This window comes from Bos taurus, chromosome 4, assembly GCF_002263795.3.
Source record: "Bos taurus isolate L1 Dominette 01449 registration number 42190680 breed Hereford chromosome 4, ARS-UCD2.0, whole genome shotgun sequence".
NCBI lineage: Eukaryota > Metazoa > Chordata > Mammalia > Artiodactyla > Bovidae > Bos > Bos taurus.
In genome coordinates, this window is record NC_037331.1 from 92763620 (window position 1) to 92791519 (window position 27900).

The 27900-nt window shown below is 49.5% G+C and overlaps 1 protein-coding gene across 7 annotated transcripts in view; it reads left to right on the forward strand.

Moving 5' to 3' along the window:
• CCDC136 (coiled-coil domain containing 136) overlaps positions 1–27900 on the forward strand; it is a 28146-nt gene extending 246 nt beyond the window's left edge. The window contains exons 2-19 of one of the 7 annotated variants that reach the window (XR_009494260.1): positions 654–761; positions 2315–2569; positions 2653–2727; positions 8393–8716; positions 10938–11049; positions 11640–11808; positions 12058–12198; positions 12535–12690; positions 12968–13138; positions 13616–13801; positions 15331–15525; positions 15970–16197; positions 17635–18141; positions 18519–18746; positions 19807–20088; positions 20836–21144; positions 27320–27445; positions 27571–27658. Coding sequence is in view for 6 of the 7 variants with exons in the window: in XM_005205738.5 (XP_005205795.1) it covers positions 654–761; positions 2315–2569; positions 2653–2727; positions 8393–8716; positions 10938–11049; positions 11640–11808; positions 12058–12198; positions 12535–12690; positions 12968–13138; positions 13616–13801; positions 15331–15525; positions 15970–16197; positions 17635–18141; positions 18519–18746; positions 19807–20088; positions 20836–21144; positions 27571–27681 (3557 nt within the window). In the remaining variant the exon portion in view is untranslated. The other 6 variants (XM_002686947.7, XM_005205738.5, XM_059885933.1 and 3 more) reach the window with 6 other exon arrangements.

The window sequence follows — 27900 nt, forward strand, 5'->3', positions numbered from 1 at the left end:
CCCCCAACCCGGGCCCGGTCTCCATCTTTCCCGGCTGGGTCTTCCCCACACTGGCCGCATCCTCCTTGGCAGTCCCTGCCCTGAGCCTTCTCAGTCTCGACTCTCCAGCCTCATACCGCGTCCAGCCCTAGGGTCTCTACAGATCCTGCACCCGCTCGCACCCCTAAAGCTTCTGAGCGCGGGGCGCGGGTGGGGTGGACGAAGTCTAGGGAGAGATGGAGGGGAGGGGAGGGGCTCCGGTCCACGCGACCCCCGCCAGCCATCGCCGGCCCCCCTCCCCACCTTCCCCTTAGGCGCACTACCTCACCCATTCAGCCTCTTTACTGGCTCCTACCCTCTGCCATTCTTGTCCATCTTACCACTCTTCCCCTCTGGGCTAAAGAGACACACACCCTTTCTGCCTGTGCAAGGGAGAGGAGCCTGGAACAGAGGTTGCAGAGGAGGATGGGCAGGGCAGGGCGGGGTCCCCAGAGGCCCAGCCTGAGGGGCAGCTTGGGGAGAGGAGTCGCAGTGCCTGGGAGAGTGAGCCAAGTACTTCCACCGGAATGAAAATCCCAAGGGCTCCGAAGGGCTAGAAGGTGTGTCCCTTCCCCTCTCCGCCTCACCCCAACCACCCTGGCACCCCACAATCCCTCCTCTCTCCCTGCTCACAGGACCCACAGTGACCACTTTAGGCTCCTATGAGGTGTCCGAGGGTTGCGAGAGGAAGAAGGGCCAACGCTGGGGGTCCCTGGAACGGCGGGGTATGCAAGCTATGGAGGGTGAGTTTTCCCATAAAGCTTTCTTTCCTTCCCCCTCACCCAATTTTCCTTCCTCCCTCTGACCCTCCAGAACTCTGAGCCAGGACACACACCTTCCCCCTAGTTCAGCTCAGCACCTGCTAGCCCTCCTCAGGGCTCAGGCTTTGAGGGAAGTTCAAGGTACATCCTTTTGGGGTTCTAATCACCAGCTAACCAGGTTGTGTGTCCCGAGGGAGCTGCCAGACAGAGAAAGAGGCCTCTTTGGACAGAGCTTTGAAGCAGCCTTTCAGCAGGGGGTTTGTTCTCTCTGCCTCCCGACCCAGATCCCAAGCTGTCTCTTATTTTGAAAAGCAGGGAAGTGAGCATGTGAACTGTCTTTCTGGTGCTGCCACCACTGACTTCAAATGGAAGCCTGGTGGCTTTGGTTCTCTAGGCTATCTTACTGCCTGAAAGAGGGAGCCTGGGAAGGGGGCTGCTGAAAAGGCCAACCTCCCAACACATGTGTATTTCCACCACACCCATGTGACTTGGCAGTTGCTGCCAACACCCGGAGGATGCTAGAAGGATGCTGGTCCTGTTGCCAGGACTTCCTGTGAAGGGTCCCAAGGTCCCTGTGCACATCCAGTGTGGACAATCTTGCCCCCGCCCCGCCACCCCGGGGAGACAGATGATGCCAGGGGTCCCAGATGAATCTTAGGCTGTGGTTACTGGACAAAACCAGACCAGAGATTCAGAATTTTAAAACAAAACAGTTGCCATCCAGATAAGGTTTTGCTATTTAGAGGAACTGCATTGCAGTAAAGGAGGGGGTGCTTGCCAGCCAGAGACTGGAGACCAGCACACCCCAGTTTCTTAACTCATTAAAATGGCAGGCTTTCTTTTACACACAAGTACAACCTATGACTTCCCCCTAAAAACTGCCTTGTGGTCAGCAGGGGAGGAAAGGAGACCTCCAGACACTCAGCAGGGAAAAGAAAAGTGGACTTGGTAGAAAATTTCAAAAAGGCTATTCGATGGAATATGTTTGGAAGGGCCCCAGTGTTTGTCCAGTAAATCCTTTAGATCATTTCATTCAGATGTTCTCTTTCTCTGCCTACTGATAGGCAACACTTTCTTATCATGGAAAGGTTAGTTTCTCACAAGCCACTTGGATCGTTTGTAAACTTTGTACAAACCTCCAAACCGTAATTCTTGCCCTGTTTGGCTTAAAGACACACCCAGTGTCTGAATCCTTTCTTGACTACTTGTACCCAGAGACAAGGATGGAAGAAGCAGGTATCCTTGTGCAAGCCGGTCCCTGGCTGTTCAGTCCACCTGAAGGCAGTCCTTGGAGGCCCCAGAGGCAATATTGGTCCAGAAAGCGCCTGGGAGGGGGATGGATACCTCCAAACTTGACTCTCACACCTCGGAGCTCCTCAGGCATGCAGGTGCTGCCCAGGGGCTCCTTGGGGGACACCAGGTGGCACTATTATACCATCTCTGCCCTCTAAGGACAGTGAGGTGGAGGGCCCTCTAAGGACTGGGGAAGAAAGTTGGCTCTTACTGGCGGGATGTTGCGGGGGGTTCTCTCCTAGGGGAAGTGTTACTCCCAGCTCTCTATGAGGAGGAAGAGGAGGAGGAAGAGGAAGAAGAAGAGATGGAAGAAGAGGAGGATTCAGGGCAGAAAGGTGGCAATGCGGGCTCCCTGTCGATGAGCAAGCACCGAGGCCTGAGCCTCACGGAGACGGAGCTGGAGGAGCTAAGGGCTCAGGTGCTGCGGCTGGTGGCAGAACTGGAGGAGACCCGGGAGCTGGCAGGGCAGCACGAGGATGACTCTCTGGAGCTGCAGGGTGAGCACCTGTGATGGGGCTGGAGGGCTTGGGCCCAAAGGCACTGGGTCCCCAGCCTGACAGCAGCTCCCCTGTCCCTGCAGGGCTCCTGGAGGACGAGCGGATGGCCAGCGCCCAGCAGGCAGAGGTGTTCACTAAGCAGATCCAGCAGCTCCAAGGTAATTTCTTGCACTTGGACTGGCGGGTAGGCAGTCATCTGAGTACTTGTGTCCTGAGGGTTTAGCAGAGGCACAGCAGACCAATGGAGCCGAGCTCGGTACTTTCTCCTCACTTTCTTCTACTATTCTTACCCTTTTCTCCTCATCTCTCCATTACCCTCTTAATTTCCGTTTTTGCTTTTTTTTGGCACCTCTAACTGACTCTTCTGTCCCCCTCCTCCTTCCCTTTTTTTGCCCTCCCATTTCACCCCCTTTCCTTGAGGCTAACTCCCTCTTCTCCCCTCAGTCTCTCCCCTTCTCGTCCCTTTTTCTTTGTTCTCCTGGTCAGTGCCAGGGGTAGGTAGTCAGGGTTGAATTGCAAACCATATTACTTTTTCCCCCATCCCTCCAAGAGCATCATGGGAAGAGTGGTGAGCCAATGAGAAGTGACAGGAGGGGACTCAGATGAGAACACTTCTCTTGCTACTGAGGACCGAGCTGCTGCTGCTGCTGCTGCTAAGTCGCTTCAGTTGTGTCTGACTCTGTATGACCCCATAGACGGCAGCCCACCAGGCCCCGCCGTCCCTGGTATTCTCCAGGCAAGAACACTGGAGTGGGTTGCCATTTCCTCCTCCAATGCATGAAAGTGAAAAGTGAAAGTGAAGCCGCTCAGTCGTGTCAGACTCTTAGCGACCCCATGGACTGCAGCCTAGTGGCCCCCAAAGCCCTTTTGTTTCTAACGCCCACGTCTCTGGGAAGCAGCAAGGCAGGCATCCTACAGTCCACTGTGCCACCAAATAAAGAGGCAGGTTTTGTTACATCTGTGGGCTTTGGGAAGGTTTTGGGGAGCTGCCCTAGAAAACTGCAGGGACTCTCCAGGCAGAACTGAGATCAAGCCAAAAGAGAAGTATAAATGGAAAAATAAGGAAGGCTGGCAAGCAGGCCTGGAGAGGAGCAAGCCAAGGTGGGAGAGGAGGAGGGAAAGAGGAGGGAAAGAAGACGTAAGCAAAGGTAGAAAATAAAACAGGAAAAGTAGACAATAAAGGTGCTGAGGTGGTGGGGAGGTAAAAGTGTTAGTCGCTCAGTCGTGTCCGACTCTTCGCGACCCCATGGACTGTAGCCCACCAGGTTCCTCTGTCCATGGGATTCTCAAGGCAAGAATTCTGGAGTGGATTGCCATTCAGGGAGGGAGAGAAACTGCAGGAGCCATGTTGCTCTGGGGAAAGAGTGTGAGCATTGTTCTCAGGTCACCTAGATTCTTGAGCCCAGTTCTGGCACATAACAAGCTTTGTGATCTTGAGCAAGTCACTTTTATCTTTCTGAGACTCAGTTCCTTAGCTGTAAAATAGGGCTGACTTATATGCTTTATCAACCATTTATTGAGTGCCTGTATACTTGGAGGACTAGCTATGGACAACATAGATCAGATCCCTGCCCTAATGAAGAGTACATTCTGATGGGAAAGGCAGAAAACAGACAAACACCATCAGTTCAGGAAGAAAATATAACAATATGATATGGATGGGGGTAAGATGGAAGTGTATTTTTGATAGAGTAGTTAGAAATGTCTGAGAAGGGGTCATTTGAACTAAGACCTGAATCATGAAGAAGATCTGAGGGACATGCACACCAGGCAGGTGAATTAGCAACTGCAGAAGCTCAGAGGCAAGAATAAGCTTCATGTGTTTGAGGGATATCGTGGCTGGAGCAAAGTGTTTGTGGGGGATTTTGCTAAGAGAGGGTTCTGAGAAGTGGGAGAGTTCAGATTACAGAGGACCTTATAAGCCAGCTGAGAGGTTTGACTTGTATTCTAAGTATAGTGGAAAACATGGGAGGGTATTAGCCAGGGCTGGAGGGATATGATCCACTTTACATTCTTAAAAGAATACTTTGGCTACTCTGTGGAAATTGAATGACAAGAAAAGAGTCAAAACAGTTGAGTCTGGTCAGCAAATAATTGCAATAGTCCAGCAAAGAAATGATGGTTATTTGGATTAGAGCAGTAGAAATGGAGATGATTGAGAATACAATTTGAAATTTAGAGCTCTCAGGACTTGCTGAATTGGATTGGGGGATAAGAGAGGCATGAAAGATGACTTTGCCTTGAGAAACTGAATGGATGGTGGTGTCATCTACTGGAATGCGAACAACTTGACAAGGAACAAATTTCAGGGCTAGGAGAACCCTTTAAGACATGTTTTCTACATGTTGAGTTTGAAATGGCTATTGACATCTAAGTCAATATATTAAAGGAAGCTGCTGGATATATGAATCCAGAACCAGAGGAGAAATCAGGACTGAGGATATAAATTTGGGAGTCATTAGCATATAGATTACATTTGAATCCATGGGAGATCACAGTGAAATCACATGGAGAGATACAGGAAAAGGAGAGAAAAGGGTTCCAGGGATGCTCTGAAAGTTAAAAGTCTCACAGGCAAGGAGAAATGAACAGAGACTGAAGTAGGAGGAACCACTGAAGCATTTGGTTACCTGGAAGCCAAGAGCAGAAAGTGCTTCAGGGAGACAGTGATCAGCGCTGTCAAAAGTTGCTAAGTAAGACGGCCATTGGTTTGGGCAAGACGGAGGGCTCTGAGACGTTTCAGTGAAGATAGAAGCCTGACTGTACCGAGCTTGAAGAGGAAAGGGGAAGTGAAATGGAGAAGGTGAGTACGCATAATTCCAGTAGTCATGTCTTGGAGAGAAGCAGAGAAACAACGGAAAAGAAGTCAAGGGACAAAAAAAAAAAAAGAAGTCAAGGGACAGCTCCTGGTGTTTCGTTTTTGGGGGATGGGTCACACTGGGTCATGTTGGTATGATGAAAGAAAGGATCCGCTAGAGCATTAGACCTCACGTAAGCCCAGGGGTGGGATGGGGCGGCGGGTGGTGGTGGGGGTGGGGGTGCTGCAGGTCTGGGTGGTGGTGGTTTAGTCACTAAGTCGTGTCCAACCTTTGCAACCCCGTGGACTATAGCCTGTCAGGCTCCTCTGTCCATGGGATTCTCCAAGCAAGAATTCTGCAGTGGGTTGCCATTTCCTTTGCCAGGGGATCTTCCCGACTCAGGAATCGAACCCGGGTTTCCTACCTTTCAGACAGATTCTTTACCCACTGAGCTATGAGGGAAGGTTTGGGGCAGGCACTCAAAGCCCACGCCACGGAGGAGTCCTTGCGCACGCGCGTTGCCCGTTTCCGCCAAGAGGGGGCGCGCGCGGCCTCAGAGGTAGCTGGTGTTGAGAGGCCGTTCCGGCCGCCACAGCCCTTCGGGGGCTGGGACCGGCCGGCGGCGGGAGGCCCCGCCCAGAGAGACCGCTTGGTGAGGGGCGGGCCAGTGAGATGGAGGCCATAACCAGTGAGTGAGAAGTGATTTTTCTGTGCCCCTCGCCCGGCTCCAGGGCCTTCGGCGTCGCCCCGACGGCCCCAGTCTCACTGCCAACCGGCGCTGGCTCTTCAGCACCCCGGTCCGGCCTTTCCAACTCCTAGCGAGGCCGCCCCAGTAAGGGGCCGCCCAGCCCAGCCTCCAGATAAGGTCCTCCCTGGTGTCCGCAAGCTCCACCCCGCTGCCCCTGTGTGTTTCTAATTAAGAGCTTTTCAAGGTTGACCCTCCGTCATTCAGTGGATCTGAGAATGTCCTTTTTTTTTTTTTTTAAAGACATAGAGGAAAACCTCAGGGATACTTGAACCTGAACATCAGGGGCAGAGTGGGGAAGTGGAGGTTTCTGACAGAAAACCCACCCGGGCCTTTATCCTAATGGCCAGTGACTTGTGTGTCTCCCCGACTAGGCTATATGCTCCAAGGGGCAGACTGTTAAGTAGTAAAAAGAGCAAGGACTTTGTTTCCTTCGAATAGGAAGGAAGTCGGAGAATCTAAGCAGAGATGTTTGGGCTTGGCACAGAGGTGATCAACTAATACTTGTTGAGTAGACTAAGTAGAGGAGACAGCTAGGATGCTTGTAGAGAAGGGAAGACTGGCAAAAGGTGTGCCCGGAACCGCACCTGTGAGCTTGGCAGTGTAGGGCCAGAGACCTTCCCCCATGCCTCCGGACTCCCCATCGGCCCAGCGTTTATGTCTGTAGTATGTCCAAGTTTTTCTAGTCAAACCTCCATTTTCTGTTCTAGTGTTTGTTTGTTTGTTTTTAATACCCAAACATACAATTCTGCACCTGTAGTCCTCAGTAAAAGTTTGTGAACTAGATGTATCCCCCGCTTCATTTATGCATGTATACAGCAAATATTTATTGAGTACATTATGCTAGGGTCTCTGGCAGATCCTGGAGCTATAATGGTGAGCAAAACAGACATGATTCCTGTCTTCATGAAGCTTGCAAGTGAAGGGGAGGCCAGCGTTTTAATAACACACGCTGCAAAGTACAAGGGGCTATGAGAGCATTTAATGAAGGACTTCATTTATTGAGAAGGTTGGGGGAGAGGCTAGGGAAGGTTGAAATCTGAAGGGAGTTGGGGGCAAGGGTTAGGGAGAGGCTGCCTTGCAAAGAGTTTGTGGGAAAGTCCTGACCCTCCTAACTGAACCCTAATTTCCTAATCCTGACCCCCAAATTTTGAATTCTGTGTTGGTGGCAATATCTTTTTACTCTTGCTCCACGTTTAGGTTCTCCTGATTCCCAATGAGTACCTCTATTCAGAAACCCTGAGATGCTCCACAGATACTGAGAGCTCTGACATGTTTATTTTGTACATTAGAACATATTATAAAATGTAGGCTTGTTGTGAAAACTATCAAAGCAGTGATATATATAATGTGGAAAGTAAAAGTCCCTCTCACATGCTAAATCATTCCTTAGCAGCAACTGTGTTTTATGGTTGAGGACTTCTATCTTTCCAGACCCTTTTCTATGTCTCTATATATTTGTGTTATATACTATACGTATAAATATTTTTGCAAAAATGGATAATACCATGTATTTTACAGCTCATTTTTCTTTCTAGTTAGTATATTATGGAAACCCTTTCATGTTTTCTCTATAGATCTGCCACTTTCTTTTAAATGGCAGCCAATATTCTATTTCATCTTCTTCAATTTAAACAATCCCTTATTAATTGGCATCTAGTTTATTTCCCCATTGTTTGATTACCTTGCTATGAGCTTATATTTGAATTTCAGCTGTGAGCTCTAAATACACATTGTTTTGGGACCAGCACTTAACACAAGCAGTTCATGGAAAATCTGAGCCTCTGTAATTTCTAAGCTCCCAGACTGAATAGATGAGAATAATCTATAAGTGTTTTTTTAGTAAGATACTTTTTGGGAAGACTCAGGGCATAAGCAAAATGCTGAAAATTAGGTCTGGTCTTTAACTGTTAGGTGATTTCTTAGAAGTACCTAATACTTTTTGCTTGGGGTAGCCTAATTTGTTTTTTGTTGTTGTTGTTTGTCTTTTGGGTTTTTTGGGGTTTTTTGTTTGTTTGTTTGTTTGTTTTTGCCTAATTTGTTTTTGATGCAAAGCCTCAAGATCTGCTTTCCTATTGCACCTTACTACCTAGATTGACTCTGTTCTCTTAGGTATTCCCTTTATTCCACATCAGGTGAAGCTGTACTTCTCTGATGGGGTAGAGACCAGGTTGTCAGGAGTTTTCCAGATAAGAAATAAACCTGCCTTTTAACTTTGTGCCTCTAGAATACGGTTGGTTATCCTCTTGATCATCTCAATATCATCTTTGCGCTTTGCAGGTGAGCTGCGGTCCTTGCGGGAGGAGATTTCCCTGTTAGAGCGTGAAAAGGAATGTGAACTTAAGGAAATAGAACAGGAGTTGCACTTAGCCCGGGCTGAGATCCAGACTCTGCGGCAAGCAGCGGAGGACTCCGCGACTGAACACGACAGTGACATAGCCTCCCTGCAGGAGGACATCTGCCGGATGCAGAATGAACTCGAGGACATGGACCGAATCCGAGGAGAGTACGAGATGGAGATCACCTCCCTCCGTGCAGAAATAGACATGAAGAACTCTGACCCTTCCAATAGTTTCAGTCTCTCAGATTTCTCTGAGATGCAAGGTATGATAAAGTGAGCCCTCCTCCCGGTCTGTGAGTCAAATCAAGCAGAGGGAGCTAGGCTGCAAGAAGGTGGGCTTAGATCATGAATTGGGAACCTGTAGAAGAAACTTCTAGGTGGGATTCAAGACTGTAAGAGAGAAAAGCTTGAGGTCATGTAACCAATCTATGACGGTATAAGAAACAGTACCATGGAGATGTCCCCTGAGAATTCTTCCTCACAGAGCCATCATACATTTGTTGATTTGCCTGTGCTAAAGCCCTTCCTGCTTCCCTAGTGGCTCAGATGGTAAAGAATCTGAGTGGAGACATGGCAACCCACTCCAGTATTCTTGCCTGGAGAAGCCCCTTGGACAGAGGAGCCTGGTGGACTGCAGTCCATGGGGTCACAAAGAGCTGGACATGACTGAGCAACTAAGCACAGCATAGCACGCAGCCCTCCCCAAGTAGAAGTTTTAGGGGGCAACAGACCAGAGCACAAGACAGCTGGAGAGGAACAGAGGTTATTTCTAGTAATACATGAGGTACACAAAAGCTTAGAGCTCTGCTCAGAGTCTCCCAGTGAGTTGCTAGGCTTCATGACGTAAGAGACTTTGCCTTTATTCTGAGGCTAGATTTATGATCTGAGTATAATGGGAGGCCCTGTACTAGGCCAGGTCAAGCAAAGGCAGTCAACAAGGAATCAAAAGAACTTCAAGTTTTCCCAGCTGTAACAGGCTTCTCAGAAGCGCCTTTGGACTGATATACTCTGAGAAGGAGGCTAACACAGTTGGAAGGCTTGGGCTGTTCAGAATCTCAGCTCTGCTAATTAGCAGGATAAACTTAGCCTGGTTATTATCTCACAGTTTCCATAGCTGTGAAAATTGATTAATAAAACTTTATAGTTGGATGGGATTCTGGAACAGGAAAAGGACCTTAGAGAAAACGTAGAGAAATCTGAATAAAATATAGAGTTTAGTTAACAGTAATATACCAGTGTTCATTCCTTACTCATGACAGATGTACCCATGGAAAGATGTTAACAAGAGGGGAAGCTGGGTGAAAATACTCCCAGGGAATTTCGCACTATCTTTGCAACTTTTCTGTAAATCAAAAACTGTTCTAACACTAAAAGTTTATTTAAAAAGGAAGAAAGAAAGAAAACCTTATAGGGCTTTTTTGGGGATTAAATGAAATGCCTAGTATGCTGAAAGCACTCACACGCAACTAACGCCAAGGCGGGAATCATCCGGTCTAATGCTTAGCACATGGTTAGCTTTTATTAAAGATTAGTTTCCTTCCTTCCTTCTACGGTAATCTGGAGTATGCCGAAAACTTTTGAGTGGACTAAAGAAGGAACACTAGAAGTGAATGTCAGGGTGTTGACTCTTAGAGTGGGAAAGATAGGCCTTGGGCTCTAACTGGAGCAAGTTAGTGTTCTTTAAACATCAGCAGAATTAGTATTCTGAGAGAATTAATTCTTCATCATGAAAAAACAAAGCAGATATGTGTGTTTCTATTTTCACATCATGAAAAAGTATTGGTATCTGGAACTTAGGATCTGTGCTGGGCATTTTAACCAGATCTCTGCTGATGCTTGTGGATGTATAATTTGTGGGTTCAGTTGTGGTGAGCTTTTTTGCTGGCAGATAAAAAAGATCATTAGAAAGAATTCTTGACCATGTGCAGGCCGATGGATTGGGTGTGATGATAAAGGAAGTAAAAGGACAACAAGAAGTGCAAGGATGCCTGGGTTGTCTCTGAAAGCTGAGGACTGGCAGTTCACACTCTCAGCTTTTTGTACTAAAAGTGTAAGGACAATAACCATAAACAGTTGAATGGGAACTTTAAATACAATAAACCAAAAACCCTCACAATTAATTCATTAAACCCTCAAAAGCTCCTAAAAATCTGAAGACGCTGTCTTGGTTGGTTTTGCTTGTTTCCCCTGCCACCTCCGCACCCCCCACCCCGGCCCTCTTGGTTGAAGTTTTGAAGATGGACACCCAGGGCCAGTCTTCTGGGAAGTTGAAAATAAGGGCAGCACACTGAAAGAGGACAAAGACCCATTGCAACTTGAAACTTTCTGGGCCCCGTCTTCTAAACCTCTGCATGGGGTATCTCATCTGTCTCTAGAAAAAGAAACTCTTCAGCTTTCTGCAGCCAGATTTCTGGGCTAGAAAACTGGGGGCTGGTCATCTGTGCTTCCTCCCTGGGGTCTCACCTCTCCGCCTGTCCTCTGCAGAAGAGTTGCAGCAACTGCGGGAACGTTACCACTTCCTGAACGAGGAGTACCGGGCCCTGCAGGAGAGCAACAGCAGCCTCACAGGGCAGCTTGCAGATCTGGAGAGTGAGAGGTACAGCCCACAGGCCCACAGGGCTCTTTAGGACAGGGCTATTCCCTGAGTAGAACCACCGAAGGCAGATGTCAGGCTCCCCAGCCTTCCTCCACTGTGGGAGAGCTGGTCTTTCCCATGGTATTTGAAGGGTTTGAATACTGCTGAGAAGCAGGTATGGGGATCCAACCAGATGTCTCAGGACTAGAGCTGGGCGAGTTCTGAAATTTCATTTTCTTCCACTATAGGCAGTTAGGTCTGGTTGGCTCTGCTCTGGAGTAGAGGAGAAGCAATTCCTTTATTGTCCTCCCAGACTTGATCCAGTCTAAGGATGCACTGCTTCCAAATTGGAGCTGGCTTCACTCCAGTCCCAGCCTGGAGCCTGACTCGACTAGTACCCTTAGGGTCTCTCAGAGCCAGACATGCCTTTGCAGGTTGAGGTGCTGGGGACTTTTTCTGTCATCCTTCAAGTGTGTTTGAGAGGTAAATCACAAGAGAAGGCTCCTTAACTGTCTTTTGCCTAAAATGAAGGCATCAGGACCAGGCATACTTGGCCGGTTGTGCTGGGCAGAACGCTCTCCCGAATGTGGCTCTGGGGTTCTGAATTACAGGACACGAAGAGCAACAGAAAGGTGGCTGGAGTCCCAAACGCTACGGACTATGAGGTCAGCAGAGTCTCAGACCTCAGAAGAGGATTTCCTGGAGCCCGATCCTGGAATGCATTTGTTGCGGCAGCAGCTGCTGGGAGCCAAGGAGCAGATGCATGACATGCAGAGCAAGGTAGGGAAAGGCCAGCTCCTTCACTGCCTCGCTCTTACCTTCTCCTGGCCTGTGTCAGCAGCATCTCCTTAGACACAAGGTCAACAAGGGAGACAGGTGCTATGGCAAGAGATCAGACTCTGGGGTCTCACTTGTGTGCCTTTCATGGAATATTCCAGTAAAAGTACTGCCATTCTCTGCCTAGGTCCATTCCCAGAGTTCATATGGTCCCTGTAGTAATTCAGGCTTCCTGTTCCATTTCCCACACAGTGTAAGAAATTGACTTGTGAGTTGCAAGAGCTACATCACCATCGCCGGACCAGCGAGGAGGAGCAGAGGCGGCTGCAGAGGGAGCTCAAGTGTGCACAGAATGAGGTGCTTCGGTTTCAGACGTCCCACAGTGTCACCCAGGTAAACACGGATAGGGCTGGGCACCAGGGGAGGGCAGAAGGGCCCGATTGGAGTTACCGCTTCCAGGGAGGATGAAGGCAGAGGTGGGCTGCACTCTACTGACTCTTGGCCTGCAGCCAGGGGTACGGCCAACTGGAGAGCAAGTGGAGAAGTCACACAGCATTGCATTCTAGAATGGTAGTCATGATGGAGCATCTGCTGCAGAGAAGAAACTAAACGCTAACGCCCAGGGGAGCTCCTCAAGATGTCTGCTCGGCAAAAAGAACCACTCTGGTGTGGAGAGGGGTCTGCTGATTTCTGAGAGTAACCACTCTTCCCACATCCTCCCCACCACAGAACGAGGAGCTGAAGACCAGACTCTGTGCCCTGCAGCAGAAGTACGATGCTAGCCAGGATGAACAGAGTGAGCTCTTGAAGGTGCAGCTACAACTTCAGGCTGAGCTCCGGCAGCTCAAAGTCATGAAAAGCACAGTAGAAAGCCAGAGTGAGAAGGTAACAGCAACCCGAGATGAGGGGCTGCTCAGGTGCCAAGAGGTTTGGGCAGGGTGGGGAGAAGAGTAGAGCGTTGAAATAGCTCCAGCTGCCACCTGTATGGCACTGCAGGTCCAGGACTCCAGCTGCCCTCGAGTCCCCCATTGGACCAGAGGGCAGCGTGTAAGCGCAGGGCAGGGACCAGTGGATTCTCAGACTGTGTCTGAGGGCGATTCCAGCAGAAGAGTGAGTGGGTGGAGGACTACAGAGGCACTGCCCCAGGCCCCCTCCACCGCAGGAGCTACAGTGCCAGCTACAGAAGCTGCAGCTGCAGTGCCAGAGCATCTCATGTGAGAAGGACAAGCTGCTGGACGTGCAGCAGCACCTGCGGGACACTCTGCGCTGCCATGAGGCCGAGGTGCAGCACCTCAGGGGTGTTGTGACCACCTACCAGGAGAGCAGCGAGAAGGTAAAACAAGCTTCAGGTGAGGGAGAAGGTAGCCCGGCAGACCCTCCCATGAGAGGCTGGGTCCGCAGGAGAAAAGGATGGTAGTTCTATGGAGGAGCTGTTGGTGAGGAGACTTTATACCTTACTATTAGAACCATAATCACATCCTGTCATTCATGAAGAACATATATGTAGGTCCATATACACAACTATGACTGTGCCCAGTGGAAAGGTGACCTCAGAGGGTCACAACACACTCGGCTTCCTGTGATTTTAAGTCCGAAATGACTGTAGAAAGGAGGCCCTTTCCCTTCCCTGCCTCCCCAGAGAGGAAGCCCCCAGTATCTGTGGAGAGCCTGTTAGGGATTCGTCCATCTCAGGGAGTTCCCCCCTAGACCTGGAAAGGACAGGGTAGGACCCCCTTAGCCCCTGCCCGAGAGGAGAGAATGTGGCCATGGGTCTCTGGGGATAATGGCCGGGTCTGCCTCCCCACCCCAGAGTGCAGAGGTCCACGCCCAGCTGCAGGAGACGAAGCGGCTGTACCAGTGCAGCCAGGAAACACTGGACCGGCAGAAGCACATGTATGACCAGCTGGAGCAGGAGTTCCTGCTCTGCCAGCAGGAGCTGCAGCAGCTCAGGAGCACCCAGTCCATCCTAGAGGACAAAGGGAAGTGTGCTAATAAGGTAATTGTAACTAAGACAGGTGAGGTCTCCCAAGCCTTGGAGAGAGGAAGTAGAGGGGCAAGAGATGAAGTCATGCAAACGAAAGGCTTGATGGACTTCCTGTCCAGTCAACAGCTGAGTGTGGAAAGGCAGGGAACAGAGACAGAACCCATGCTGTTAACATTAAAACTTTGACTTGACCTTCACTTTGAGCCTGAGCTACAGCTTAGTAGAATCAATACATCTGGGTCCAGTCTGAACACCTGAAGGTTTTACACATGATTCCATGAGTGTAGACTTTATACTTTATTTTTAGAACTATAGTGAAATCCTGTCATTTGTGGAGGAGAACATACACGTAGGCCCATATGCACAACTATGACTGTTAGAACTAGAAAGAGAAGGTCCAGTTTTCTGAGGCAGATTGTAGCTGCTCTTGTCAGAAGGCATGGTTGGTGCCCTGAGTGCTGATTGTTATTAGAAGAACCTGGGCTTTTCCAGGATTTATTCCATGACTTCAGAGTAGTTAAATTCTCAACTCAAATCTTACCCTTTTTAAATTGAGCAGAATATTACTCTTACCTCACTTTGTTTTAGTGAAAAATCCTGGTGATCAATAAGGCCTTCCTTCCTCACTTTCCCTTTTCTCCATAGTGTGTAAAATGCAAGTCATTATTAATTAGCCTTATTGAGTACTTTCAGCTCCTGATCACTGGCAGGAAATGGAAAAATGTCAACACATGATGCAAAATACTGCTAGAATACTCATTTGCTCCTGCCACAGCAGGCTATGTCTCCAGGGGAAGGCCTTCCGAAGACACAGAGCTGGAGATGTTTTTTGGGCTGCCCTAGTAGTCCACCTGCCTTTCTACACCCAGGCTCACTTTCCCTTCTCCCGCCACACCGACTCCATTGAGAGGGCCAGGGGGTCCATATCCCGCTCATCACTTCCTCTACTAGGGGAGGGGACCATAGGAAGGGAGAAGGATGTTGGCACACAGAGGCAGTCTTTTCTCTAGTCCTAAAAGAGCATTGAGACTAGTCTGATACTAGAAGATTGGGTTTTTGGAGTCATAGGATACTTTAGTCTTCTCAACCCCAGCTTAGCAATAGTTCATACTTCTCTAAAGATTTTTAAAGCTGATGATGAAAACAAATATGGGGGGAAATTAGGGTGAAAGTACATCCTTATTGGTAAGGAACATAATCAGTTATAGAAACAACTGGAAAACTAGAATTCCCAGCACGGTGGGAAAATGGTCTTCACCAGAGGAAAGAAGCAAGGGGGAGGTAAGAAGGGAGGGGCATTGCCAACACTCTCTTGAAAACCACCCTCAGAGAGGACTAGTAGGCAAAATATCCAGCACAGCCAAACTTCAGCCCTGAGCCGCCTGCTGGGGTTCCCGTTCAACATCTAGGCCTCTAGGGGGCGCAGTGGGGCTTGGGGTGATCAGTCTAAGGTGACCACAGGGCGGGAGATCCTGGAGAATCACAGAACAGAACACAGGCGTGGTCCGCTGACCACCCTGCGTGCCCCGCCCCATCCACAGTGTGATGCGCTGCTCTTCAGACTGACAGAATTGCAGGAGACTTACAAAGCCAGCCAGAAGGAGATGGCACAGCTGCAGATGGAGCAGTGCGAGCTCCTGGAGGAGCAGAGGAGGATGCAGGAGGAGCAGGGCCAGCTACAAGAAGAGCTGCACAGGCTCACGTTCCCACTCCCCAAGTCTGGTCTCTTCCATAAGGTAATGGCGGCCAGGGCGGCCGTCAGCTGCGAGGCCCTTCCCGGATGTGAGCGACCTGAGGAGAAGTGAAAGGATGCAAAAGGAACTTTGTCTTAACTCCTCACTTTCTCACCAGTCTCCTCACACAAAACTGCTCAATATAGCCGATTAGGGCTTTAAATCTTGAAATACAACCTCAACTCTGGAATCTGTCCAGCATTTTAGATATTTAGTCCATCTGGAGGAAATGTCCTTGAAATCACTTTGTAAAAAGCAAAAGACATCCACCCACAGGAGGTCTTAACTCCTCCACTGGCAGGTCTGTGTAGAAAGACTCCCCTCCTATCCCAAGTGGGCTGAGCAAAGCCAACTCCTTTGAGGGAAGGGTCCCCAGAGGGAAGGAGGCAGAGGTCTTTCCCTGTAACTATCACAGTGCCGCCCACTTCCTTCCACTCCACCTCACAGAGTCAGGAGCTTCTCACAAAGTTACAGGACCTGTGTGAAGTGCAGATGCTCTACCAAGGCATGCAGGAGGAGCAGAAGAAACTGATACAGAACCAAGAGAACATAGTAAAAGAACAGTTAGAACTGCAAGGAGCGCTGCACCGTTTCAAGGAGTCCAGCTTCCGGGAAGTGTTGGAGAATCCCGAGGATCCCAAATGGCCTAAGTCCTCGAAGTGTGGTCACAACAAGGTAACCATAGCAAGAGGCAGGGAGACAGTTCTGGGGGCAGCAGTATGCTAGGGAAAGGTGCTCCATAGCAGGGTCTGAGTTCCGAAGGCCTGTTGGGCCAGGAGCAGAGAGGAAGCTGAAGCCCACTCATGGGCTCCTTAGTCACAGCTTTAGGTCTGGCCTGAGCTGCTCCTCCGGATGGATGCCCACCTGAAGCACTGTGATGATCAGGAAGTCTGTGATCTCCTGATACTTTGAACTCAGTCTCTTTAATACCTCATTTTCCAGATGTAGTTGGAAGTAGAGCAACCTAGTGTTTGTTTGGGTTCTTTAGGACTGACTCTAAACATGTTGTCTTTTCCTCATGAGCTGGTTGATGATTGAGAAGTTCACTTTCCAGTGATCCAAATTTGTAACCTTTTGGTGTTCTACATGAGGCATATCTGGGGCCATTTGTTTCTAAGAGAGAAATTCCCAGCATATGGGGTTCTTGGTACTGACCTCACTGTCTTCATTGGATTGGAACTTTGCAGCAGTAACAGCCAGGTCAGAGGCGTTAGACTAGAGAATCCATGTGTCTCAAACACCAGTGAGTGGTCAGGCCTCTGAGGTCATATTGGTGGAAATTTCTAAACAAGTATGTTCGGGATTGGGAGATGCATTTGGTCTGAGGCCTCAGTGTAGGCAAGGAAGAGCAGGAAGACAGTTTCCATTTAAGTGAGATCAATTTGTTCAGATATTAGCCTAGACAGGCAGATAGATGCATAGAGCAGCAGAAGTCCAAACCCTGCGATTTGGTTGATCAGGTTCCAGGGGCATCCGATTTCAGCCTGGATAACAGAGACCAGGAACCAGACCAGGAAATAGAAAATATTTCCTTAACTGATCAGATCTCATCCTGGGCATCAGCTGCCAAGGAGCCAGACCCAGAGGGCCCAGAAAGCATGCCCAGAAGCCAGATTTGGCATTGAGGCAGGAGAGGGGCTCGTAGTGAGACCCTGATTGGAAGTCTTCATCTTCCAAGGGAGGAGTTCTTCATATGCTCATGTTCGTGGCCAGGGCTGATTTTAGAATTGGGAGTGGAGGAGGGGACTGAGCCCCAGAGGTCAGGATAATGGATCCACCTGACTAAAAAAAGAGAAGGGAGGCTGAGTGACCTTGAGACCCACTCAGTGCTGCTCCAGGGAGAGAGGAGGTTACCAGAGCATAGCAGCCGGGGGAAATGAGAGCCCAGAAATTGCGGAGTGTCTGCCCTAGGAGATTTTCTCCAGTGAGTAAGAAATTGAAACATGCCAGGTACCTGCAGGCTAAGTGGAAGTCCTGGGCTGCGGTGAGCTGGGAGGGCCAGGTGTGCCATTTCCTGACCTGGGATATCAGACATCCTCACCAGGAGGGGTTCCACTGGAAGGACCACAGCGTCTGAAGTAACGCTGGTGTCTCTCCACCCACTCCCGCCAGTCCAAGATGATCATTGCCCAGATGCAGGCCCTGCAGGAGCTGTATGAGGCCAGTGAGACTGAGCAGGAGCTGCTGCAGCAGGAGCAGGAGCGGCTTCTGGAGGAGCGGAAGAGGCTGCAGGCCGACCTGCAGCTCTGTCTGGAAGAAATGCAGCTGCTCCAAGACCAGTCCCCTTCAATCAAGATGAGCCTGGACTCCTACAGGAAGAGTTATTCGAGCACGACCACCAGCAACGAAAACTGCCACAAGAGCTGCAACATCAATGACGATGAGGGCTACCAGAAGAGCTACAGCAGCAGCCAGGCCAGTGAAGAGAGCCTCCTCAAGAGCTACGAAAGCAGCACCAGTGCCAGCGAGTCCTATCAGCGGAGTTACCTCAGCAGCAGCAGCAGCAGCTCCGACACCTATAAGAGGAGCTATGGCAGCAGCAGCAGCTCCGACACCTGTCACAAGAGTTACGTCAGCAGCAGCATGGACGACGAGCTGGCCAAGCCTGGAGATGTGGAGGTAAAGGCAGTCAGGTGTCCGGTCAGACAGGGGACAATGGTTCTTGTCTCATTAGGAGAGGCCACGGGGAAGGGCCCGAGAGGTGAAGTGGGCAGCGGGCTGAGAGCTGAGCTGGGTGACCGTCAGGAAATGAATGAGGTGCTCTTCCCACTTCCTGTGGAGATACAGTTCCATCTGGACGGAAGTCTAAGATTCTGGACTTTTCATCAACACAGTCATGTGCTCTTCATGGGAAGAAATCCAGTGTTCTCCCCCTGGGCAGCTTCAGATCCTTTCGGCCAGTGTTTTGTACCCATGAGAAAAAAGGGCCCAGCGAAGAGAGCGGGTGGAGGGCAGGGGCTCCTCAGGGTGCCCTCCTCACTCCTCGCCCTCCACAGCACCTTGAGGACGTGGTCGCCAAGGTGCTGATCAAGCTGCAGGGTGTGCAGGCCATGTACCAGCTCAGCCAGGAAGAGCACACGCTGCTGCAGCAGCGAATGAAGAAGCTGCTGGATGAGCAGAAAGAGCTCAAGGAGGAGCTGGATGCCTGCGAGAAGGAATTCAAGGAGTGCATGGAAGGCCTTGAGAAGCCCGTCGCCTCCCAAAACGACAAGGATAAGAATGAGGTAACTGCTTTCAGCGAGGCAGGGCTTCTCATAGGTGTCTCCAGAACCCAAGGAGGTTGGAGTCCTTTCAGAGAGGCTGAGGGTGAGATGGGAGCTCACTGCTAGCTCTCTACAGGTGCCATCCTCCTGGTGGAGGGACAAAGCAGGGGCTGAACCCCAGGCAGCAGGGCAGTCTGCTGGGCCTCTGACGGGCATTTCTCAGGCGCCCACTGTTCTGGAATTTACTGATCATCAAGACCTCTTGAAATGATTTTTTTTTCCCCTCTGCCATTTTGTTCTCTCTTTTGTCCTAGAGCACTTCTGTAGAGTTGCATTTTTTTTACCTGCCAATTTTCTTTAGTTTGTGTGTATTCCACCTTGTCTCTTTAACTAGATTGTAAGCCCCTCAAGGACAGGGCCAGGTCTTTTGGATTTCTCATAATACCAAGCAGAGTGCTCTGCATGCCTAGGAATGGGATAGAGGGCATTGACTCTGACCAGGAGTAGTCCACTGTCCAGTGGGGGTCACTGTATGCATGGGAGAGGCTCAGAGAGCGGGAAACACATGGGCCTCTGTTGCTTAGTGTTGGTACCTACCTCGGGGGCCACAGTATGCTGCCAGAAGCCAGGAAGGACAAAAACCAGTGAGTAGTGAGCAGGGTTGGCAGTTGCCTTTGTTTCCAGGGCAAGGTGCAGGAGCCCAGTCTGGTCTCAGAAGGATACGACACAGTTCCTATAGTAATGATTGACCTGTTAGAGAAATAGCCTGAGTCAAGTCCCATGGTTCAGTTAGTCCAGCAGTCATTCCCCCACCAGTTCATAGTAAAAGCATAATTTAAGTCATCCTTTTTTTTTTTTATCACATTAGACTTACACTAGATGTAAGTCAGGTGCCTCAAGTTAGGGAGAACCTCTTTGTAAAACTGCTTTTGAGGCTCATTTTCCACGGTTTTCATGTTTTCTGTATTATCTGCCTCCCCCCGGGCTTTAGCAGGGAGATCCTGAGGCCGGGACCCCCAGACAGGGGCCAGACTGATCACGTAGGCCCAGCCACGGGTAATGGGCTCTTCACTACCAACAGATCAAAGAACTGCAGGCCAAGCTGCGGGAGCTGCAGCTGCAGTACCAGGCCAGCATGGATGAGCAGGGGCGGCTCCTGGCCGTGCAGGAGCAGCTGGAGGGGCAGCTACAGTGCTGCCAGGAAGAGCTCCGCCAGCTCAAAGAGAAGAAGTCCTCTGTTACCAAGGAAATCAGGGGCAAGAACGGCAACAAGAACATGAACAAGAATGCCAATGGGGTGAAAAATAAAAAGGTGGCCAAGCCAAGCCTAGAGAGTACTGAGAGCGGCCTTGAGACCACGAAGGTGAGTAGTAACCTTAGTAGTCAGACGAGTAGGAAGTTAACAGAGATCCTGGGAAGAAAATTCATCTTCATCACCACTGTGACCAGATGAGGTCACTGTAGAGAAGCTTCTGGGGTCTCTTAACTCGTCTATAGTAGATCCATCTTGGTAGTTGTTTGGTCCTCCCTTTTCTTTTGAGGTCAAGGGGAGGGTAGAATACGGACCACTTGGATCTGGAGCTTTAGCCCCCAGGCTAGATGACTGTTTCAGGTAGCCCAGTGCAATTTGTGGAGGGATGGGAGGTTGTTTTCCTAGATCACATGCCCAAGAGAAGCACCAAATGGATGAAAAGAAAGGAATTTATTCAAAGCCCTGTGTACACATAGGTGGAAGAAGATTGGATAAAATAGGAGCCACCATGCAAGGGTAGGAAACAGCAGTTGAGATGTAGGATCTTTAGCTCTGGGAACTGTTGGAAATGGCTAATAGCTGGATAGGTATAGTACCAGGTAGGTGTGGTCCCGGATAGACATGTGGTCCCAGGTAGGTGTGTGGTCCCAGGTAGGTTTGTAGTCCCAGGTAGGTGTAGTACAGGCACAGAGAAGTTGGGTGTGGCTACCCTCCACATGGTGCACAGGGGCATCAGTTGGGTCCTGGGACACAGTACTGTGTATGCACCATGACACACCAGGAAGCACGTGTTCCCGAGGTGGTTGAGCATCATCCTGAAGGTGACAGCAGCATCCCCGGTCCTGCCCCCGCCCACAGAATCTGGAGGTGGTGCTGTACTATAAGGCCAGCCACACATCCTTGGATGGTCCAACAAAGGAGGAGAAGAAAGAGGAAACAGAAGAGGAAAAGGAGGAGGAAGTCAAGGAGGGAACAAAGGAGGAGTCCCAGGACGGAATGGTTTCTGAGCCATCAGGTCCTAAAGAGGTTAAGTTCAAGGACGATCAGGAGGAGAAAGACGAAGAGTTCCCCAGCCAGGAGGGTAAGGACGAAGACGATGAGGAGGAGGATGATGACGAAGAAGCTTCAGAGGAAAGCAACCCCCTCAAACTTTCTGAGAGCAAAAAGGTAACCATAGCTGAAGGCTAGATCATGTGGGAAATGGGATCTTGGTTGCAAGTGCCAGTGTTTGGGGGTGGCCCAGCCCTTGGATGGACTTTGGCAGGAACAAAGGCTGGAAGCTCTGAGGCACCACACTGGGGAAATGGGAGTAGAGGTGGGGACCACCTTTTCTGGGAACCGCAGTGTGCTGGTTGGAGTCCCACCTCCTTACATCAATGAGGTAGCCCTTGTCACTTCAGGAGGGTTCTTCACCCTCTGCTAGCGCTGCGCTGAGGACACTGATGGGCATTTCTGTCAGCCGGGGCAAGTCATCCAGTCCTGCTTTCCCGGGGTGCACCCCTAGGGCTGACTTCTGTTGCCGTGAGGGGTGTGGAGAGGCTGGTGTGCCTCCTGGGTTCTATATAGTATTACAGGCATGAGGAAGGGGGCGGAGCCCATCAGAAGTGCTGGGACATTCCATCTGTACAGCGGGGCCGTTGGCCAATCTCAGGAGGCCAACCAGAGCCCTAACCCTCTAGTTACCAGATCTTGGGAGGTTGGACAGGAGTGTCCTGGGTAACATACCAACGGTACAAAAACATTTGTATATTTTAACAACTGGTACATCTGTACAGGAACATACTAGCTGAATCTCTGCCCTGGTTGAAGTTAACTGGGGGCTCTGATTTCTGAAAGGTTTGATTAGTATCTGAAGAAGTCCTCAGTTTACAGTACTGATTATTTTTGTCCCTTTGAACACAGGGTAAGAAAGTAAGTCTCTTGTGGTGGGATGTCCCAGTCAACTCTTAAGGTTTTCTGGAATTTTCTGTCAGTCTGTGGCACGGGCCAAGGACCCAGTTACAGTTCTCTGTCAATCTTTTGACAGAGGACCTTGACTTAGGATGTGGGAAGTAGGAGTAAGCTCAGCCCCTCCTGCAGGGTTCCATTTCTTTGAGGTCTTTATATCCCGCCACATGCCTGTTCAGAACCTCCTCCTCAAAGATATCCTTGCCTCATGTGCCATCTTTCTAGACAGCAGCCTGGATTTTTCTACTTCAAAATCTAGTACATTTCTTGTGTCTGCTTATGGAGATGTCCCTTTGCCTCCATGGGTCCTGCCTCTTTTACAGGCAGCTCTACTGGTATATGTGTTGCTGCTGCTGCTAAGTCGCTTCAGTCGTGTCCGACTCTGTGCGACCCCATAGACGGCAGCCCACCAGGCTCCCCCATACCTGGGATTCTCCAGGCAAGAACACTGGAGTGGGTGGCCATTTCCTTCTCCGATGCATGAAAGTGACAAGTGAAAGTGAAGTCGCTCAGTCATGTCCAACTCTTATCGACCCCATGGATTGCAGCCTACCAGGCTCCTCTGTCCATGGGATTTTCCAGGCAAGAGTACTGGAGTGGGGTGCCATTGCCTTCTCTGGCATATATGTTACTACCTGCAAATCCAGTTTCTCTCTGGAAGACAGTTGCAGTCACAACTAGACCTTCTCCATTGTCAGCTTGTTTTAGTGCATTTTGTCTCACAATGACAGCATCAGACTCCTAGGGGATGGTAGGGACCAGAGCCCAGAACACAGACTTGGTGGAAAGCAGCCAAAACACGTGGCTAACAAAGGGCGAGGTGGCCTGGCAGAAGACTGCCCTTCCTAGAGTGACCCAGGCGGAGCAGACATCCTGCACATCTGGAGCGCCCAGCTTTACTCCCTGGAGCTTCACTTTGCCAGAGGTACTGATCCACAGGAAATGTCTTGGTGCAGATAACCCTGGCTTGACAAGATACAAGTGGGATATGACAAGCCAGAAACCTGGTCCCGAATTGGACCTAAGCTGCTGCTTTTAACCCGTTCAGTTTTGCATCTTCTGCAGGCCACCTACAAGAAGAACCAGGCCCGAGTTGTGGAAAAGAAACACCACTGCTCTTGCTGACCTGTTGTTTAACCTTTTAATCTCTTTCTCTCTTCCCTTTGTTTTATCATCTTCATTATCTGTTGGATTCATGTGTGTTTGTCTTTTTATACCATCTCTCATCTCCTGGTCTCTCCTCGTGCCTCTTCCTCATTTGACATGTTGCAGTCATCCCCCGCCCCCGATCCCCCCATCTTCTCCTTGCCTCTTGTAGGCCTGGTGGTCATATCGGCTTTGCTCTGGTGCTGGTGGGCCGAGACGTCGTCCTAATGCAGGTACTGGTATTGCGTCCTCTCCTTCCGAGGGGTAGAGGGGGTTGCAGGTTGCCCTGGCCTCTCCTCTTCACCCTGTCTCTCAGCGGCTTGCTGCTTGCTTTTGCCATTTTACAACAGGTGACAGTAATGACTGAGTGTTAGTCCTGGCTTCCCATTGGGCTACCACAAAGCCCATAACATCTCGGAGCATGTCTTCCTAATGTGTGGGGAGTTGGAATGCTCACCATTGACACAGTTTGAGTTTCTGTCCTCTGGGTTGGAAAAATCTGGATGATTGCAGCCCTGTGGCTACTTTCAGAGCCCCCTCAACTACTTCCAATGAGAGATGTCTGACTGCAAGGCTCGCCTGGCTGCTCTTTGTCTTTGTTTAGCCCTAGAGCTAAGTTCTTACTATAACCATTAATTACCGCCTCCCCACTTGGGTGAGAGAGGAGGTCTGGAGAGCTGTGAGCCCCAGGGTCATTTGTATGAGGGCAGTCTCAGTTGTCTGTCAGCCTTGGCATCAAACTCCACCATATTATATACTTCCTACTGAGACATTCTCTGGTTTGGGAATTCTGGTCTCCAAAAAAAATCAGAAAAAGAAACCCACATCTCTTTTGAGGGGTCAGATTCTGTTGTAATTGGCTTCCCAAGCTAGACTTTCTGAAGAGGATGTGGTATTGGTGAAAAGTTTCCATTCACCAGAGATGCTGTGTTCTCAGGGAACCAAACTGATATATTCTGGGCACCAATCCACGTAATCTGATCTGTTAACAGGACACCAAGTTCAGGAGGTAGAATGTAGAACACCCCAAAGTAGAATCCTTGCAGAACCCATAAACTATTCTCCCTTGGCCCATTTTGGCTCCTTTCTCATGCTCCGCCTGCCACTTCCATCGCCCACCCTCTCTTCTGCTGCTGCTGCTGCTGCTAAGTCACTTCAGTTGTGTCCGACTCTGTGCGACCCCATACACGGCAGCCCACCAGGCCCCGCCGTCCCTGGATTCTCCAGGCAAGAACACTGGAGTGGGTTACCCTCTCTTCTAACGTCCCTGTAAATGGGGTGCGGTTGGCTCAGAGCACACGCAGGTTCAGAGTAACTGCTGGACCATTCGTCGTAGCATTTATCTCTGTTTCCTTTTCTCTCCTTCCTGTTTTCCTCCTCACCTTTTGTTTTCTCTTCAACCCGTCTCCTCCCTTCTGTTAGACATTCTAGTTACTTCTCTCGGATGGTCTAACTCCTTTGGTGTGAGGACTCTCTCCCTCTACACTCCCGGATTTCTGAGTTCCTCCCTGTGGGATGAGACCCAAAGCACTCAGCCATAACCTTTCACCAATTCACACCCAGCCAGGCCTGGTCCAAGGGAGCTGAAGGAACTCCTGGGTAAGGGTCCTCTGGGAGGAACCTGTTAGCCCAGAGCCTGGCTGTGCCCTAGTATGCCGCCCCCCGATCCAGGAACTGAGGCTTCAGAGTGTGGCAGGGATGTTGGGTGAGTCTGTCTCTTACTTACAGCTCAGTCCCAGTGGGAAAAATGGATAATCTGAACATTAGTCTCTTCAAATGTAAGCAAAAGATGGTAAGTCCTCTGGCTTCCTCATATGAGGAACAGATGAGTTCATGTGTATGAAAATATTTTATAAATGATAGAACACCACAAAAATAATAATGAGCGCATACTCTTCTTACATAATGCATACTATATGCCAGGCACTGTTCTAATCACCTTGTTTAATTCTCGCAACAACCCAACAAGGTAGCTATCGTCAGTTTATACATGATAACACTAAGGCCTAGGGAGGTTACGTAATACAGCCAGTAAATTGTGAATCAGATTCTAAGGTCTTAGTATTAGCATCAGATAAGATTCTAATCTCTTGGACTTCACTGTGGTCTCGTAGTTAAGATTCTGTGCTTCTACTGCAGGTAGGGTATGGGTTCAGCCCCTGGTTGAGGAATTAAGACCCCACATGCCATGCAGTGTGACCAAAAAAAGAAACAAAAAAATTCTCATCCTGTTTCACTGTATCTCTCCTTATTTTGAGCAGTTTTCCTTGGTTACTTCCAAGTAGTTAGGAAGACACCATTCAGCAGCCTCTTAGTGCAGCCTCAGATCTCATTGGCTCTCTTGCTAACTAATACCACATTGCTAACTTATATCATGTATTGTTTATAAAACCCCTTTGCACATTGCATATGCTGAGCATTCTTTCCCTGTCCTCTGCCTGCAGTTGATTTTTTGGATCCAAGACAGAATTTTCCATTCAGCTCTGAAATCTAGTTCATTGTCCACTGTTCTCACCTATAGATTGTTTCTGTTTGTTTTTTCTCTTGGCCCTGTGGTTTCAAAATATGTTCACTCCCAGCTTCACCTCACACTCAGGGGTGACCAGCCACCATCTCGTCTTCACCTGAGTTACAGGTGAGGGCAAGCCTCTGGAGGCCCTCTGCAGGCTCTCAGGCTCACTGGTCACACGCGAGTGCCCATGCAGCAGGCTGCTGTCAGCCTGCTCTTGGCTTCTCATATTCTTTCCAAGGACAGCATGGAAAATCTTGTCAAACACCTTGATTAAGTCCCCAAAACACGGATTTCCTTGATCAGTCAATTCAGTAATGCAGTCTGAAAAGAAAGCCTGACATGACTCACTCCTTAGGGACATCCACACCCACCCTCCCCTCAACCAGTCTAAAGTCTCGCCTCTGCCGAGTGTAAAAGGCCACCAGTTCATATTTATGGGTTCAGCTCTTTCCTCCTTTAAGAACCTCAGGCTAATATTTTTCTTTTTTTAATTTATTTATTTGCCTGCATCGGGTCTTAGTTGTGTCTCACAGGCTCAGTTGCTCTGCGGCACGTGGGATCTTAGTTCCCTGACCAGGTCCTAAACCCTCATCCCCTGCACTGCAGGGCAGATTCTTAACCACTGCACCACCAGGGAAGTCCCAGACTGACATTTTTCGCAATGCATGTCAGGTTGTAAGCATCTGAGTAAATGTTTTTTCTAGCTCCCTTTTCAGTTATCTTCTCACGTGAATTACTCTGTATTGCACTTCCAACATGGTTTTGCTTTTCTTTCATTTCATATCTTCTATTCTTCTCAGTACCTCTTTCTACAAATGTAGGAGATTTTCTTTGATCTTTATCCTTGGCTTAAAAATTCTCTTTTTAAAATACAGAGGTATGGCCAAAAGGCCAAAAGATAATATTCAATAATTACTTTTAAATTAACCCAAGGAAGGCAAGAAAGGAGAAACAACAGAACAGAAAACAGTAGGACAAACAGAAAGTAAATGTGGAAACAGTACACCTAAAAGGCATAACAATGATGCCACAATGAAATGAGGCAGCACTCCCCAGAAAAAATCTTCTTAGACCCATTTTTCTCTGAGCAAATGCATCCTTAGCGTAGTGAGTTATTCTTTGTCCTTACCTAAAACCATTCTTCTGTTACTTTATGCCTTATGCCTTTATACTTATGACTCAAAATCCAAATTGTCTTCTAAGTTTAAAAGAAAAAGGAATATAAAATAAGAACAATTTCCCAAGTATATGTATTTTCTTGTCCAAGACGTCACATTCCCTGAGTGATGCTTTTCCTTTGGTCCCAAGAATCAGCAGGATTTGCTGTGGTCTGCAAAGTCTGGAAGCCTCAGCAACTCCAGCACATGCTCAGGAGGCTAGTCACCAGGGCCGGTTACTGGAGGTGTTTTAATGACCCTGGTGTTTGCCTCCCAGGGCCAGTGACCGGCTTCCTTGAATTCATCCTTCAAGGATATCGTCCTCCACAGACAGTCTGGGCTGCATAAGAACCTCACATTGGCTTATACTCCGTGGTGCAGTTTCTTCCCTTCTCCCCCCAAGTCTTATCATCCTCCTTCTTGACTCTGAGTTCACTTTTCCTCCATCAAGCTAATGATGCTTCTGCTTCTCCCAAGGACCTAAATTTACCCTCTTTTTTCCTACCATGGCATCTAATCCTTTGTGGCAACCATTTGGATGCTCTAAAAATCTGCTCCTGAGCTTGCCTCCTACACACAGGGGCTGGTTTTCTTTACACCCCATGGGACGTGAGTAGAGGCAGCCCACTCAGGTGATCCAGTGTTGTTCCAGATACCTAGTGGTGCCGGAGCTAAGCCCTCATTGTCTGCAGCGGTCACCCAGGAGGTAAGAGAGACTGGACCATAATGATGTTGCTGAGGTATCTCTCAGCACCAGTAGGCAGGGTGTTCTCTGGCTTAGGGAAGGGTTCAGAAGGCTGGGCACTCACCATCTGTCTTTGGTCCCCACAGAACATGTTTGGGATGTGGAAGCCTGTGGTGTTCTTGGCTCTTGCAGCTGTGGCTCTGTATGTGTTACCCAACATGCGACCGCAAGAGACAGAGTTCTGCCTCATGGAGTGATGGCAGGCCTGGGCCAGCCGTGGGGCAGACTCCCAGTGGCCACTACCCTCAGCTTTGGGCAGGACACACTGTGCCAGCGGCCCCACCCCACCCACATGTTCCCCGTGTCCCCATCTCCTTAGCCTCCGCCATTCAGGCTTACGGGGAACTGCTGGCTCCCATCTCCTGCCCTGTCTCAGAACCTGGGTTCCTTGTAATTAAATGTCAACTGAATTACGA